Source organism: Pan troglodytes, chromosome X, assembly GCF_028858775.2.
Source record: "Pan troglodytes isolate AG18354 chromosome X, NHGRI_mPanTro3-v2.0_pri, whole genome shotgun sequence".
Taxonomy (NCBI): domain Eukaryota; kingdom Metazoa; phylum Chordata; class Mammalia; order Primates; family Hominidae; genus Pan; species Pan troglodytes.
The window spans coordinates 101401088-101417332 of NC_072421.2; the positions used below are offsets into that span (position 1 = coordinate 101401088).

Consider the following 16245-nt stretch of genomic DNA (forward strand, 5'->3'; position numbering starts at 1 on the left):
AAAGAGAAGATGGAGCCCTTAGAGAAGGGAGTATCCCTGAGGAGGTGGGGAAAAGGGGAGGAGAAGGGGAGGAGGAGAGGAGGAGGAAAGCAGGCCTGTCCCTTTAAGGGGGTTGGCTGTCAATCAGAAAGCCCTTTTCATTGCAGGAGAAGAGGACAAAGATACTCAGAGAGAAAAAGTAAAAGACCGAAGAAGGAGGCTGGAGAGACCAGGATCCTTCCAGCTGAATAAAGTCAGCCACAAAGCAGACTAGCCAGCCGGCTACAATTGGAGTCAGAGTCCCAAAGACATGGGTAAGTTTCAAAAACTTTAGCATTGAAGATTCAAGAGGACACAGGAATTCACAAGAGAATTTCCAACTTTGGGATTCGGGGGTTCCATGGTTTAAATGAGTCGTGTTTTGGCACTTGTTTTCTTTTTAAATTCCTTAACATTCAGTTAGATTAACTCCTTCTCCGCTGTACTTATTACCAAAGAATTCCAGCAGCACGTGGAGAGTCCCACAGATCTCTGGAGAGAGTGCCCAGCCGGACGGATGTGGTCATGTGTCCTCCTACCCCCTCACTTCCCTCTATCTTCTCTTTTCCCTTGGTTCCAAGGCCCTGGTAACGGTCGGGTCAGCTTGCCCTCCTGGTTCTGCTGGAGGCCACTGAGCACTGTCTAGCCCTCAGATGTACAAAATAACTGCTTGCTTGATGCAAACTTTGAACCATGTTTGGCATCAATAGGAAGCTGGGGATCGGGCAAGCTGGACTCAGGCTTGGCTATGGCTGAGGAGGCCATTCTCAGGTTCAGGAAATGAAAGTAAAGTCCTCAATGGCTTGACCATGGGAAACAGATATGGGTAGGAGTGTGTGTGTGTATGTGCATATGTGCATGTGTGTGCACATATAGGGTTGATCATTTCTAGCAAATATCACAGACACAGCTTTCCTGAAGGCTCTTTGCTGTGACAAGGAGGATGCTGGGACATTAGGGCTCTTGCTAAGTTGGCTGAGTATTGAGGGCTTTTCTAGGTTCCATGAACAAAGACAGAAGCTATGAGGTTCTGGTGGTAGTTTCTACTCAGAGTAATGTGTGCAGAGCACAAGGGTCTTTGTCCCTATTGGACTCCACAGAGTCCTGTAGACATTGCTAACATTTGGCAAAACAAAGATAGCAGCTTAAACACATCCTAAATGAAATGAGACTCAGTTGCCCCATGTATTCCCTATCAAATGTAGCATCCAGTAGACAACATCCACAGAGATCAATTTGCAATTATACTGAGCTGGTTTAGCCTTTAGGTTGTTTCATCATGAAACACAGAGAGAACACTTTGAAGCATGTGTTCAGGTAAAACTGGAGGGAGAGCACTGGACAGGGAGTCGGAAAAATCAGATTCAAATCCCAGATCTGCTACTTATGAACTATGTGACCTTGGACAGGTCACTGAATCACCACTTCCTCATCTGGAAAATGGGGACAGCAATAACTACTTTGTCTACTTTCAGGGTTGTGAGAATCAAGTAACAATAATGTCAAAGTCCTTTGAAAATGGGCAAGATCTATAACAACTGTAAATCATGATAATACCTACTATTAGACAATAATGTGTATACAGGCGAACTCTTCCTCTTTCCAGGGTGGTTGGGTTTTCTTTGCGTGCTTGGGTCAGAATCATTTGACCAATTATGTGTGACCAGATGAGAGGTGAATGTTGGAGGAACTCAATTCCTGCCCTGGGTAACATCAGGAATCCTATCTAATGTCAGCCGAGCTGATTGGATAGGTTGTGCATTAAAAACAGAGAGGGAGTAAAGAAGGATGTTGAATATTACTTCCTCAGGGGATGAAATCCCTGAGGAAAGGCAGGAACAAATAAAGTGACCACAGGGCCTGTTATGGAGGTGGGGTGGTTTCCTCCAGAGGAAGAGTGCCACAGATAAGGGCACGATTGAGGATGCACATTGGGTCCCAGGTCCTAAGGGTGGACGATACTTGGGCCAGGTACATATGATGGAGCAGCCACTGAGTTTTCATTTATTCTATAACAGAGTATCTAAAGTACTTTGAATTATAGATCATCTCTAACAAGGTACTGGACTGCCACTACTTCTGATGTGGAGTGCACTGCTGTTCAACAATTGCAGTAAACACATTGTATCATGGAATCTGGGATTGGAAGGAACTTTAGAAGTTGTCTGAGCCAACCTTCAATGCGGGATTCATTTTTACAACAACCAATTAAGTGTTCGTACAGCCTCTGCTTAATCACCTCCAGGAACAGGGAACTTACTACTTCAACCATATAGAATCCCTTAGGATTGGAAGCAAGGAGGAACACTGATTCAGTAGTGTCTGCACAAAAGATTTATGGGGAAAATGATAGCTCATTAATTTTTGCCTTGATTTGGAAGGGGAATGTTCCAAGTGAGTCTTTGGGATAATGATGGAACCAGAAAGGAGCCAAAGAGCAGTAGCTGATTATTGTCTGCTCTGAAACACAATGCCATTATTGAACAGCAAAACATTGTCTGCAAGCCTGTTGTCGTCTGAGAACAGTGGCTGTTACCCTGGTAACCAGACTGTGATGCCTCCATCCAAAAGTGGCTGTTTGCCAAGCAGTGTAGTTTTGGCTGGCTTGCAGTAAGTGGGTGTAGCCCAGGCAAAAAGTGTGGCGGCAGAGCGGGGGTCCAGTTTTATAAAATGCCCGAAGACTAACTGAATCCCATCAAAATGGCAAGAATGCCCCAAGAATACCAGGAGCCAAAAATAAACCAGATCCCAGCCAGTATGTTCACCTAGTCTTCCTGGAGACACTGACTAAAATAATCAAGTGCAGCCTTCCCTACCTCACTTCTCCCTTTGGCCGTGCAGAGCCAGAGGAGTTCTTGGAAAGCCAGGCAGTTTGAAAGGTCTACCCTGCTTTAGGGGGCCTTGGGCTTGGCTCTGAGCTAGGAAAGCCAGAAGTTTACTTAACAGGCTGACAACTGGAACTGCTCTCTCAGAGCAATCTGAGTAATAACAACCTCAACCCTGGGAGGTGGGTGGGAGGGGAAATATAGTCTCCAAACCCATTAAGGTAGAACTCCAGCCAGTAACATCACTTTCCCCCATTGCTTTTGTCTATCATCCTGAAGCCTTGAAAGCCATCCCCTGGGTAGAGGTCTTTGTCTTGAAAGAAAGCAACAGTAGAAATGCCTTCCCTGCCCATAGCACTTCAGGTCTAAAGAAGACCAAGTGAGGACAGTGACATGATCAGGAAGGGTCACAGCAGCCATGGTAGGTGAATGGAGCAGCTTTTCCTTCCTTTCCTGCTTTCAGAGCCTACTCAGTGCCAAACTTACATCAAAAGCTCAGCAAGTACTGATTGATTAATCCCTCTTGCCTACGGCAAAATGGCCCTGAGGGCTATCTCTCAGCTCGGCACTGGCCTCTGAGCTGTCTGCCAGGCAGGGCTCTAGAAAAGAGTCCCAAGGAAGAGAATAAGGTTCCCCAAATCAGCTTCACACTGCAACAAGGAGAGAGGAGGAAATGGTGGGAGACTGACCTGAGGAACAAGGTATGGCTACTATTGTCTCTAGTACCAGTTACTTCCCTTTCATCTTCCCATTCGTGGGCAAGGTGGAGACAATGTGCCAAGGATAAGTTTTAACAATCAAAGTCCTACCTCAGCTTCCCAATGCTTGCACATAAATTAGAATGTGTACATCATTCATTCTCTGTGTGTGTGTGTGTGTGTGTGTGTGTGTGTGTGTGTGTGCGTCTGAAGAGGAGTGGGGAGTATAGGAAACAAGATAGTCCAGATGCTGTTGCCGTGGTAATACTAAAACGTGTCCAAAGAGGAGGCTGAGATTCCTTTTTAGTTAACCTTGTCCACATGATTTGACTATCCAGCAGGCTTGGATTCCCAGGCCCCAGAGACTTCGGGACTGTTTTCCAGCACTTGAATGTGGTATATAAGTGCTGATATCACAAGGGATATGTAGGAAAGACAAGATTATAGGCAGGGCATTGTCTGACCAGGACGAGGCCCGAAGCAAAAGTCTTTGTTTGTCTCTGGCACCTCTTGATAATTGTTGTTTTACTCCTAGAACCCACCCACTGATCCCCATCCATCCCTAGTACCAGTCACGGCTGCTCTAGCATTTCGGCCTTGTCAACTACTGCAGGCCCTGATCAAGGAGGCCTCTGTTCATGGGGTAAGGTTAAGGGGTGGGTTCTGGGAGGAGGGTAAGACTGTAGTGCAGATTCGAGACCTAGGGAGATGGGGCCAGTTTCTCACTCAATGAGCCTGCCTGTTGTTTAGCTCTATTGTATAGGGTTCTTCTATCTCTCCCTTTGTCAGCTGGATTCAAGGGACAGGCTGGGAATTGTGCAGGGTACAATTGGTCTCTTTCTACCATTCCTTTCGATGAAAGCCCTTCCTCTCCTTCCTTTGATGAGTTCCCAGATTCACACTGAATTTCCATCATGGAGCTGGTCCTTGAGGCGGGCCCAGGGCATGGGAAAGGAGGGAGGGAGGGTTGGGAGCTCTTGGTGCCTGCTTAAAGAGATAGCATCAGGATCAACACAGTCCCTTGATGAACCTGGATCTGTGTAAGTCACATTGGTTCTGTTGATCTCTGTCAGACCGCTGTGAAGAGCGCTGGTGAGAAGGGCTTAAAGTTGGAGTATCAACTATCACAGATTGATTAGACTTGTTTTGGGAGTTTGTATACAAATGTAGCCAACCATGACATGATCTTTTCCCTTTGCTTACATTTTGCCCACACGACTTCGTTATATCCATTTTAACACTTGCTTATAGGTAGCTTTAGATTTTGATTCACAGACATATGTTTGTTCACCCCAACAGGATTTCAAGTTTTCTAAAGAAAGGGACTGGCCTTTTAATTCCCTTCTGTTTCTCCTAATGTCTATGTCACTGCTAGTGTGCTTAATTCTTGTACTGAATTCACATAAACAGAAATGAAAGAAAAACACTGGAGGGGGTCATTATTTTTCTCTATGACCTTTCATCAAAGTCAGGTGGTTTAATCTGACTGAGTTGCATTGAGAAATGTTATTACTATATGGTTCTTTTATGCCAACTCTCTCATCTCGCAGTCTGTACTTAGACTGGAAATGTGAGAATGTCTCTTGAGAGAGCCAAGGAACTTCTCCCCTAGAATCTCTTCCAGCCTTCTTGAATCAAACTCACACCCTTTCAACCAGGAGGGGTTCTGAAATGGAGAGCTTTTGGCTTTAGGCTATTGTTCACACATACCCAAGGACATTTCTTGGACTGTGAAAAATCAAAGGGAGCCCAATGGATCTTTTCTCAGAATGCTTTGATTGTCAACTACTTTGATGAAAAAATAATTTCTTGCAGGCTCTGAGTTTTTCTCAGTTAGAATCTAAAATCTGATTCTTGCTTGGACAGACTGACTGAGATTCTTCACTTCTGCTGAACTTAAATGCCCCCAAAGCAAACATTTCATCTAGGTTGTGGAGAGATGAACATCTGATGCTTATGCTGATATTACTGAATTGTTTATAGCTTAATAGTGATAGATTTATCTAAAGTCATTTATTTCAGACTTTACATTAGAAACTCATTAAAGCCTACTTCTTTCTTGTCCCTTGCTTTGAGCTGTAGTGGAGCAGAAAAGGGGATGCTAAGTTACTCAAGTTATAAGAAAATAGAGGAAAAATGGATGTAAAAAGAAAGGCTATGATCTGGTGACTCAGAATTGCTCCTAAGGCTTAGCCATTTATCACCCAGTAAGAACACAATCCATGACACTCTCAGGTTATTTGGATGATGATTGAGGGATCAGATACACTCAAGAGGATGTTTCCCTCTCATCTTTGCAACCCTAGAGGTGGCATCACCTAAAGCTTAAAGTGGAGTTCTCTTTTGGCTAGCAAGAGTTCAAGTTCCTCCATCCCTGACCATACCTGCACAAGCACTTAGCCCTTCCCAGATGAAAATGCTGGGATGAGTGAGTAGGCCCAAGATGGTCACTTGCTAGGGTGGATGGCTCTTCTTACCCTCGGCTAAACAAACAGTCCTGCCATTGTTCCCTGAGTCTGACCCCCTCCCCACCCCCCGGCCTGCAGGCCCCTGTGGAATACCAATCAGGCTCCTGAGATCTCAGGAAAGAACAAGGCTTCTTTGTCCGGGGGAGCTATGGAGGGCTCTGTCCAAGCCCTGACCCTGTGCTGGGGAGAAAGGGAACAGTGGGGTCACTGACCTTCTTCTCCCCCCATCCCCAGGCTTCAGAGACTTTCTTTACTAGAAAAGTCTAAGAGTTTGGGGGTGGGGAGGAGTTGGATAGGCAGAGAAGGAAAATGGCAGTACTGTTTACTTCCAAGCTCCTTTTCTTGACTTATAGGCTGAATCTAGTATCTTAACCTGTTGAGAAAGAGGAAGATCAATTTCTGGAATGTTTTCTGAGAACAACAATCGATTTCAGTTGTTGTGTTTTTCTCTGTGGTATACATGTGTGTATGTGCACATTTGTACACATGCATGCATGTGCGTGTGCACACACACAGACACACCCATGGGCCAGCTCTGAAAAGACACTCTTCCCAAGCACGTTTGCAAAGTTCATGCTGAGTAAACTCAGCCTCCACTCACAGCAGCACAGCTACAGATTGCTTCTTATAGAGGCCAAGTTTCCTGGCAGCAATGCTTTAGTTCTTGGAAAAGGAAGTTCTGCTCCAAATGTTAGCTGCTTACTTTGTTTGGCTTGGGCTTCTGAGGCTCATCTTTGGTGTGACACTCTTTGAAGGCCAAGAAAGGGCTGTCATTTCAGGGGATGGTGGGTAATAGGACTCACTCCTTTTGTGTCTCTGAGAACAGAGGCAAATGCCTCTACCTCGATTTTCCCATGACAGAGATAATTTGATCTTTCCAAATCTGTTCACATTGATGCAATTCAGCCATGTAAATCACTAGGTATTCAAGCTCTCTGGGCTAAAAACAAACTGTAACTAATGTTAACAGAATCAGGCAAAGGAGTCCCCTTTCCCTGGTACCCTATAGAAAAGTGAGTGTGGCTTGGAGAAATGCTTGAATACAAAAATCCAAGTCTAAGTAATTAATACAATTTATTTTTATTGTACAAGCTGTCACAACCTGCTTATTCAAAAATAGCAGCTTCCCAGTACATTTGCTGAGTATTTGTGTGTGTGCATGTGTATACTGTGTTTATAGATATATAAAATCAGTGGGTATATATACATATATTTATATATATACATACATATGAATTAAGACATTTTTTCTGAAGAGCTTAACATTCTCATTTCTTCTACATTTTAGGGATCTGGCCAAGAGGCCAGAGGAAGCCATTCTTTTCCTCATCTAGTCAGTCATCTACTTGGCATTTGCTAAGGTTCACTCCATATGACATCTTAGAGCATGGGACTAGTACTTGGAACACAGCTGCTTTCAGAGCCTGTGACTTCTTGTGTGCCTCTCCTGTTTCTCAGCAACACTGGCATAGGGCCTGGGATACCAGGTCTGGGGATCTCAGGGACTCTTAGCACTTTAAGACACATGTGTTCCCAGGCCCTGGTGTGTTCCTCTAGTGCCAGAAAGATGTTTCATGCTTTGCTGACTTTGTATAAAGTCTGTTTGTAGCTGTTTTGACAGAATCTCAGAGTATAACTGAGGGTGGGGACATTAGCCAAGCTGCATTATAGGAGGACAAAACTGCCATGCAAAGTGTCCAAAATCATTAAGCCTGCATTTTTATTATTGGGAGTAATATCAAACCTCCTATTTTCCGATTTTCATTTCTTGTCCTGTGCTAGCTCCATCCTGTTTGGACTGCTCCTCCCATATGTAAACTAAGAAGAATCAAGCATTCTTTGCAACAAATACACACGATGCTCAAAAATATCCAGGAGCATGCAATTTCCAAAGTTTCCTCCACCTGGAATGCTCTTCATGCTAAAATCCTGTCTGACAATACCAGCATCTCTGGCCTGCACTCATCCCTTCCTGGAACTCCAAGTGCATTTACCCTCTGTTACCACTTACTTGGCTGCCTGAATTGTTAGTTGAAAATATTAGGTCTACTTAGCTAATTCTTCCTCAGGAAATTAAAGACTCCCATATGGCAGAGTCTGTGTCTTTTCTCTGTTCATATCCCGTATAACACCCAGCATAATGCTGGGCATATAGTGAGTATTCCATAAATAGTTGATGAATGACTAAAATAAGCAAGCAAACAAACAGACCAGAACAATAAGAAAGAAGGGACTGATTTCATAATCTCTCTGGCTTGCTATTTGAATTGCTGAATTATTATTATTTATTAAATATTTTTTAAATTCTGGCAATAAAAGGTAAGGATTTATTTTCTTTCTTTCTTTTTTTTTTTTTCTTGAGATAGAGTCTCGCTCTTGTTGCCCAGGCTGGAGTGCAATGGCGCAATCTTGGCTCACGGCAACCTCCGCCTCCTCCCGGGTTTAACAGATTCTCCTGTCTCAGCCTCCTGAGTAGCTGGGATTACAGGCATGCGCCCATGCCCGGCTAATTTTTGTATTTTTAGTAGAGACGGGGTTTTGCCATGTTGGCCAGGCTGGTCTTGAACTCCTGACCTCATGTGATCCACCTGCCTCAGCCTCCCAAAGTGCTGGGATTACAGGCATGAGCCACCGTGCCTGGCCAAAGATTTATTTTCAAGAATGAAACAAAGTAAGGATTCTGGGTCAATCTCACATGCTGAAAGCCAAAACCTCTAGCCGCTCCTGCTTTTTGACTCTGGAGTGCCCACTATCTCCGAGCCTGTGAGCACAGGGCCTGGCTGGCCTGGCAGAGGGGTTTGAGTGGCATGAGCTACCTACTGGATGTGCCTGACTGTTTCCCCTTCTTCTTCCCCAGGCTTGTTAGAGTGCTGTGCAAGATGTCTGGTAGGGGCCCCCTTTGCTTCCCTGGTGGCCACTGGATTGTGTTTCTTTGGGGTGGCACTGTTCTGTGGCTGTGGACATGAAGCCCTCACTGGCACAGAAAAGCTAATTGAGACCTATTTCTCCAAAAACTACCAGGACTATGAGTATCTCATCAATGTGTAAGTACCTGCCCTCCCACACAGACCCATCTTTTTTTTCCCTCTCTCCATCCTGGAGATAGAGAACTCTTCAGTACCTTAGTAACTAGCAGGGGACTGGGGTGGAGCCAGACCGGATTCCCGAGTCTTCCCTCTGTGCAGATCTCTCCTGCTCCACATTCGAAGCCCATTCAGAAAGGAGAGGTCTGCCTGCCTGCTTGTCAGCCCCTCCCACCCCCGCCCCCTTGTTTTCTTACACGTGTTCTGACTTTTGCTAGGTGTGGTTCATATTGCCCAAGCTGGAGCCTCCAGCGTAGTAGGTATGGAGAAGCCAAGGGAGGCACTAAGCCTCTCCTGTTCCTAGAACAAGTTAGGCTCCTGTTCCTTCACCCACCTTTCTTCTTGTCTAGCTCCCTACTCCTGTGAGTTAGCATGTCTGAAGGGTGGGGCAGGGAGGGTAGGCCCCTGGTTCTCCAGGTCCCAGGGTAAGCAAGGTGTAGCAGGAGGGGCATATGTTTCTGGTCACATACACCCTGTCTTCACTTATTTCAACAAAGATAAGGTGAAAGCATGCAGGAGGAACCTGGTGATTCCTCTAGAGAATCCCTAGCCTTGTTAAGGTGCTCGCTCTGGTGTATACCTCACTTATGTCGGGAAAGAAGCCAGGTCTTCAATTAATAAGATTCCCTCGTCTCGTTTGTCTACCTGTTAATGCAGGATCCATGCCTTCCAGTATGTCATCTATGGAACTGCCTCTTTCTTCTTCCTTTATGGGGCCCTCCTGCTGGCTGAGGGCTTCTACACCACCGGCGCAGTCAGGCAGATCTTTGGCGACTACAAGACCACCATCTGCGGCAAGGGCCTGAGCGCAACGGTAACAGGGGGCCAGAAGGGGAGGGGTTCCAGAGGCCAACATCAAGCTCATTCTTTGGAGCGGGTGTGTCATTGTTTGGGAAAATGGCTAGGACATCCCGACAAGGTGATCATCCTCAGGATTTTGTGGCAATAACAAGGGGTGGGGGAAAATTGGGCGCGAGTCTGTGGCCTCGTCCCCACCCAAGGCTGGGTCCTCTCTAGGGGCCTGGCATTTGAGTGAGGAAGCGATGGCTGCAGCCGAACGAGAAGGTCAGGAAGAACGTGGTGCCCAGCTGGCTTAGCCTCACCTTTCAAAGGTTCCCTAAGCAAATTTCTTCTCAAAACAGAAAGCATGAGTTTTGTGGGATGCTTTGTACAATCAGACCATTTCTAAGCCATCCGTTGGTATCCCTTTGTTCCCTTCCTAGTAGGGACCACAAGAGTGGATCTCACTGGACAAGAGTCTAAAATGCTGCTCATGTGATTGAGACTTGGGCACCTGATCTGAGAGGGAGGATCGATAATAAAAATTAAATAATTGACTCCAAGGTGAAATTTACAATATTCTGGGATCCTGCACTGTTGGAGGTCCCAGAGGGAATTGGAGTAGATCTGCATGTTGAATGTTTTATTGCCTGAGGGTTATCCATGCTTTGAATGAGGTGCACATTTGTTTTCAGTCTCTGGAGTTAAAGATCCTTTGGCGGCTGAACATGTGTGGGTTCCAGCAATGTCTTTTTGTGGCCAGCAGTTAGCTTAGAAAGGTTTTGTATCTGAAATTTTAATCTCCTATTGGCTTTGTTCAATGACTAGGGAACAAAAATGTTCCTGTGGCAAGGAACATTTTCTAAGCTCAGCCTAAGGCACAAAATGGCACGACTTTCTTTCAAGATCTGTTTTGATTTCTTTACACCTTATCTGCCCAAAAACATCCTCTGAAGCCTCTCTAACCCAGGGATCCTCCTCACTCTTCCCCTACCCATTCCCCCCACCCTCCGTTATACTGGGGCCAGTTATCTAGTAGATACTGCCAATTACCCTTGGCAGAGGTGCCCTGCTCACTAATTTCATTTGAAGGAGAGCCCTGGAACCTGGTTTTAATGTCTGGCACACGCCACTCCAGGATCTCCCAGTTTGTGTTTCTACATCTGCAGGCTGATGCTGATTTCTAACCACCCCATGTCAATCATTTTAGTTTGTCGGCATCACCTATGCCCTGACCGTTGTGTGGCTCCTGGTGTTTGCCTGCTCTGCTGTGCCTGTGTACATTTACTTCAACACCTGGACCACCTGCCAGTCTATTGCCTTCCCCAGCAAGACCTCTGCCAGTATAGGCAGTCTCTGTGCTGATGCCAGAATGTATGGTGAGTTAGGGTATGGGTGCTTTGGCTCTCCTACCCACTATGGAAGCACTATATATTTGGTTATTTTCTTAGTGTAAGGAGGGTGGTGATTATGAGAAAAATATAAGATGATGAATGATTGGGTCTTAGTTTATTAATCCTTCCCTACTGAAACCAGAGAGGTTTCTTCCCCGGGAAGGGAACTTGGAAGTGGTGGGAGTTTTCTTGGCCATTCACATTGGCCTACTCTAGTTGACTGCTGTTCACAACCCCAAAGCAGCACATTTCAATAACAAACACAAGGTTTCACCACTGTTCAATACCACCTTCTCTTTTTTGTAAACCTGTAGAAAAGAGGATCCTGATTGTTGGTAGAATCCAACTTTACAGCCAGGATAATTAGAGATGGAAGAAGGGCTCTGGGGGAAAGTCTCCATGTGGCCCCGTAACTCCATAAAGCTTACCCTGCTTGCTTTTTGTGTCTTACTTAGGTGTTCTCCCATGGAATGCTTTCCCTGGCAAGGTTTGTGGCTCCAATCTTCTGTCCATCTGCAAAACAGCTGAGGTGAGTGGGTTATTTGGGTTATTTTACAAGGGAGTAGCTAATACCATACAAATTACACCCATGGCCTTCAATTTTAAGGACTGAAAGTTTCCCTTTGCTGGATTTTGAATTAGCCGATTGCCTTCTACAACATGTTGGCTAAGTGTGCCTGAGCCAATGAGCATAGAAGGTAAAACACCTGTTTTCTCTAGAGTTGCATAGAAAGACTTCCTTTCCAACCCTTCCCCTCTTAAAAGAGAAGTTTGTAGCTTTAGGTAAAGATAGAGCCTAATGGCAAAATCCCCCACATGAAAATTTTCATTCCTTTAGTTAAAAACCATATCAAGAAAATGAGCTGTGCACAGAGGCATTCATAGGTTTTATGAAAACATTTTCAATTTGGAACTTCTTTATCTCAAATGAGAGGTAAAATAAGTACATTTGAAAGGGAAAGCACTGTATTGAGAACAGATATTATATACAAATGAGGCAGGGGAATAAAAGTAAATCCTGGGGAGGCAGGCAGTAAATTATTTCTTTGACAGCAAAATGTTGACTTTAAATTTTGGGCCCCTGGGCACAACTGTAGGGAACCAGTTAATTATTTTGGAGTACTGTACTATTTCATGACTATTCTGTGTTCTGGGTGTTAATGGGCCAGGTGCTATGGTGTACACTGAAGACTGGGAGGCCCACATTTAGGGAAGTGAAAACTTAGAGATGTGGAATTAGCACACAAGAAAGATATCAACACATTCAGAAAGCTGTATTCATGATTTACAGTGGAGCATATTACTGCTGTTGCAAGAAACAATTCTTCCTCTTTCATTTTCCTGCAGTTCCAAATGACCTTCCACCTGTTTATTGCTGCATTTGTGGGGGCTGCAGCTACACTGGTTTCCCTGGTGAGTTGACTTTGAATGATCTTGGCAAGTAAATAGGCCTGAGATAGTGTGGGTACAGCTATTCTGAAAGGCAAGAAGGTAGACTGCTTCCATCCTTGAAATGCTGGAGGGAAGCTTCTGGGAAGATAGCAAAGGGTAGAGGCTCCGTACTTCTACTTGCATTGGCAAGGCAGAAAGACATCACAAATTAGATGGGAACAAGAAAAGTGGTATGAGGAAAGAAGTAAGAGATTCATAGACACAAATGATAATATTTAGTATTTATAGAACATGTAATGTTGCCAAGTATTTTGCAGTCATAAATTACGGTTGATTCTCAATACATTTTGATCAGATCAGTGACAAAACACTGAAACATCACGAAACATGACTTGCTATAGCCTGGAATTCTATATACTATCAATATGAATCCACTTTGGATACTCTCCAGTGGATTTAGTTACTCATATGGAAATACTGGGAGGACCTCCTAACATTATTAGAATTGTTATGATTATAATACAATGCTATGTCCCAGGTCTTGCTGATAGTGCTACAGTGCCCTGTGAATGTAGTGTGCTCATTGTGCAGATTAAAAACCTAAGGCACTGAAGGGTGAAGTGATTTATCTGAAGTTATTTTATAAGCAGTATTCAGACAAGATGAGCTCACAGAACTCCTGGCCCCTACTGCTGAGGTTTCCATACAGAGTCAAGTAATTTCTCACCTTGTAAAACGAATTGATTCATTAACCAGGGGAGAGCTCTACTGCATGATGTGGCTGTGTGTCTACAGCAAGCACCCTATGACTCTAAGTCACTCGGACATATTGATGTGGCAAAGCCCAAATATTGTTCACTTCCCTGAGGAAAACTCAGTGCTAGATCAAACAGAGGTGTGGAATAAATCTTTATGATTTGATTCTCTGGGCCTGGGCCATGAGACCCATGATGCCTCAGAGACATCGGACTTCCAGTCAAGTGTATATGGAGAAAGCCAAGCCTGGGATGTACTGCTTTTTGCAGAGCATGGGTTTTTCCCTTATTTAGTTATGATTTTATTTCTACCCTTCCTCATTCCCAAAGGGATTTGAGGAGGGAGTGCTTTCTTTTCTACTCTCATTCACATTCTCTCTTCTGTTCCCTACAGCTCACCTTCATGATTGCTGCCACTTACAACTTTGCCGTCCTTAAACTCATGGGCCGAGGCACCAAGTTCTGATCCCCCGTAGAAATCCCCCTTTCTCTAATAGCGAGGCTCTAACCACACAGCCTACAATGCTGCGTCTCCCATCTTAACTCTTTGCCTTTGCCACCAACTGGCCCTCTTCTTACTTGATGAGTGTAACAAGAAAGGAGAGTCTTGCAGTGATTAAGGTCTCTCTTTGGACTCTCCCCTCTTATGTACCTCTTTTAGTCATTTTGCTTCATAGCTGGTTCCTGCTAGAAATGGGAAATGCCTAAGAAGATGACTTCCCAACTGCAAGTCACAAAGGAATGGAGGCTCTAATTGAATTTTCAAGCATCTCCTGAGGATCAGAAAGTAATTTCTTCTCAAAGGGTACTTCCACTGATGGAAACAAAGTGGAAGGAAAGATGCTCAGGTACAGAGAAGGAATGTCTTTGGTCCTCTTGCCATCTATAGGGGCCAAATATATTCTCTTTGGTGTACAAAACGGAATTCATTCTGGTCTCTCTATTACCACTGAAGATAGAAGAAAAAAGAATGTCAGAAAAACAATAAGAGCGTTTGCCCAAATCTGCCTATTGCAGCTGGGAGAAGGGGGTCAAAGCAAGGATCTTTCACCCACAGAAAGAGAGCACTGACCCCGATGGCGATGGACTACTGAAGCCCTAACTCAGCCAACCTTACTTACAGCATAAGGGAGCGTAGAATCTGTGTAGACGAAGGGGGCATCTGGCCTTACACCTCGTTGGGGAAGAGAAACAGGGTGTTGTCAGCATCTTCTCACTCCCTTCTCCTTGATAACAGCTACCATGACAACCCTGTGGTTTCCAAGGAGCTGAGAATAGAAGGAAACTAGCTTACATGAGAACAGACTGGCCTGAGGAGCAGCAGTTGCTGGTGGCTAATGGTGTAACCTGAGATGGCCCTCTGGTAGACACAGGATAGATAACTCTTTGGATAGCATGTCTTTTTTTCTGTTAATTAGTTGTGTACTCTGGCCTCTGTCATATCTTCACAATGGTGCTCATTTCATGGGGTATTATCCATTCAGTCATCGTAGGTGATTTGAAGGTCTTGATTTGTTTTAGAATGATGCACATTTCATGTATTCCAGTTTGTTTATTACTTATTTGGGGTTGCATCAGAAATCTCTGGAGAATAATTCTTTGATTATGACTGTTTTTTAAACTAGGAAAATTGGACATTAAGCATCACAAATGATATTAAAAATTGGCTAGTTGAATCTATTGGGATTTTCTACAAATATTCTGCCTTTGCAGAAACAGATTTGGTGAATTTGAATCTCAATTTGAGTAATCTGATCGTTCTTTCTAGCTAATGGAAAATGATTTTAATTAGCAATGTTATCTTGGTGTGTTAAGAGTTAGGTTTAACATAAAGGTTATTTTCTCCTGATATAGATCACATAACAGAATGCACCAGTCATCAGCTATTCAGTTGGTAAGCTTCCAGGAAAAAGGACAGGCAGAAAGAGTTTGAGACCTGAATAGCTCCCAGATTTCAGTCTTTTCCTGTTTTTGTTAACTTTGGGTTAAAAAAAAAAAAGTCTGATTGGTTTTAATTGAAGGAAAGATTTGTACTACAGCTCTTTTGTTGTAAAGACTTGTGTTGTTCTTTTCCCCCAAAGTGGTTTCAGCAATATTTAAGGAGATGTAAGAGCTTTACAAAAAGACACTTGATACTTGTTTTCAAACCAGTATACAAGATAAGCTTCCAGGCTGCATAGAGGGAGGAGAGGGAAAATGTTTTGTAAGAAACCAATCAAGATAAAGGACAGTGAAGTAATCCGTACCTTGTGTTTTGTTTTGATTTAATAACATAACAAATAACCAACCCTTCCCTGAAAACCTCACATGCATACATACACATATATACACACACAAAGAGAGTTAATCAACTGAAAGTGTTTCCTTCATTTCTGATATAGAATTGCAATTTTAACACACATAAAGGATAAACTTTTAGAAACTTATCTTACAAAGTGTATTTTATAAAATTAAAGAAAATAAAATTAAGAATGTTCTCAATCAAACATCGTGTCCTTTGAGTGAATTGTTCTATTTGACTTCACAATAGAAACTTAATAATCGTACCTTGTTCAAGGAGCTCATTCATTTTTCAGCTCATCCAAGTCATTCTCATAACATTTCTCTGAAATAAATAGTATATGAATAGATTACTTCTACTTTTATAGTTGAAGACACTAAGAAATAGAAGCAAAGTAATTTGCCCAAAGAAATCCAGTAAGTACATGTCTGAGCTTGTGTTAAAACGCAGATATTGAAACCAATTTATTGCCTACTTAAAGGTTTCTTTTCTCTTCGAAGTTGGGTTTCAGAATGTTCAGAGTCAACTATGGTTACTTTTTCAATACCTTA

The 16245-nt window shown here is 43.7% G+C and overlaps 1 protein-coding gene across 2 annotated transcripts; it reads left to right on the top strand.

Moving 5' to 3' along the window:
- Positions 1 to 201: 201 nt before the first annotated feature.
- Positions 202 to 15899, top strand: PLP1 (proteolipid protein 1). Of its 2 annotated transcripts, none has more exons than XM_016943135.3 (7): positions 202 to 293; positions 8867 to 9053; positions 9750 to 10011; positions 11083 to 11251; positions 11722 to 11795; positions 12614 to 12679; positions 13808 to 15899. In XM_016943135.3, the coding sequence occupies exons 1-7, from the start codon at positions 290 to 292 to the stop codon at positions 13877 to 13879; spliced, it is 834 nt and encodes a 277-aa protein (XP_016798624.1). In that variant the 5' UTR covers positions 202 to 289; the 3' UTR covers positions 13880 to 15899. The 2 variants fall into 2 exon arrangements, with proteins under 2 accessions (XP_016798624.1, XP_016798626.1); XM_016943137.3 differs by having other exon boundaries at positions 9750 to 9906.
- The last annotated feature ends 346 nt before the right edge of the window (positions 15900 to 16245 follow it).

Coding starts and splice junctions, on each gene's coding strand:
- PLP1 (XM_016943135.3), top strand. Junction 10,012..11,082: donor GGCTAGGACATCCCGACAAG/GTGATCATCCTC, acceptor CAATCATTTTAG/TTTGTCGGCATCACCTATGC. Junction 12,680..13,807: donor CAGCTACACTGGTTTCCCTG/GTGAGTTGACTT, acceptor TGTTCCCTACAG/CTCACCTTCATGATTGCTGC.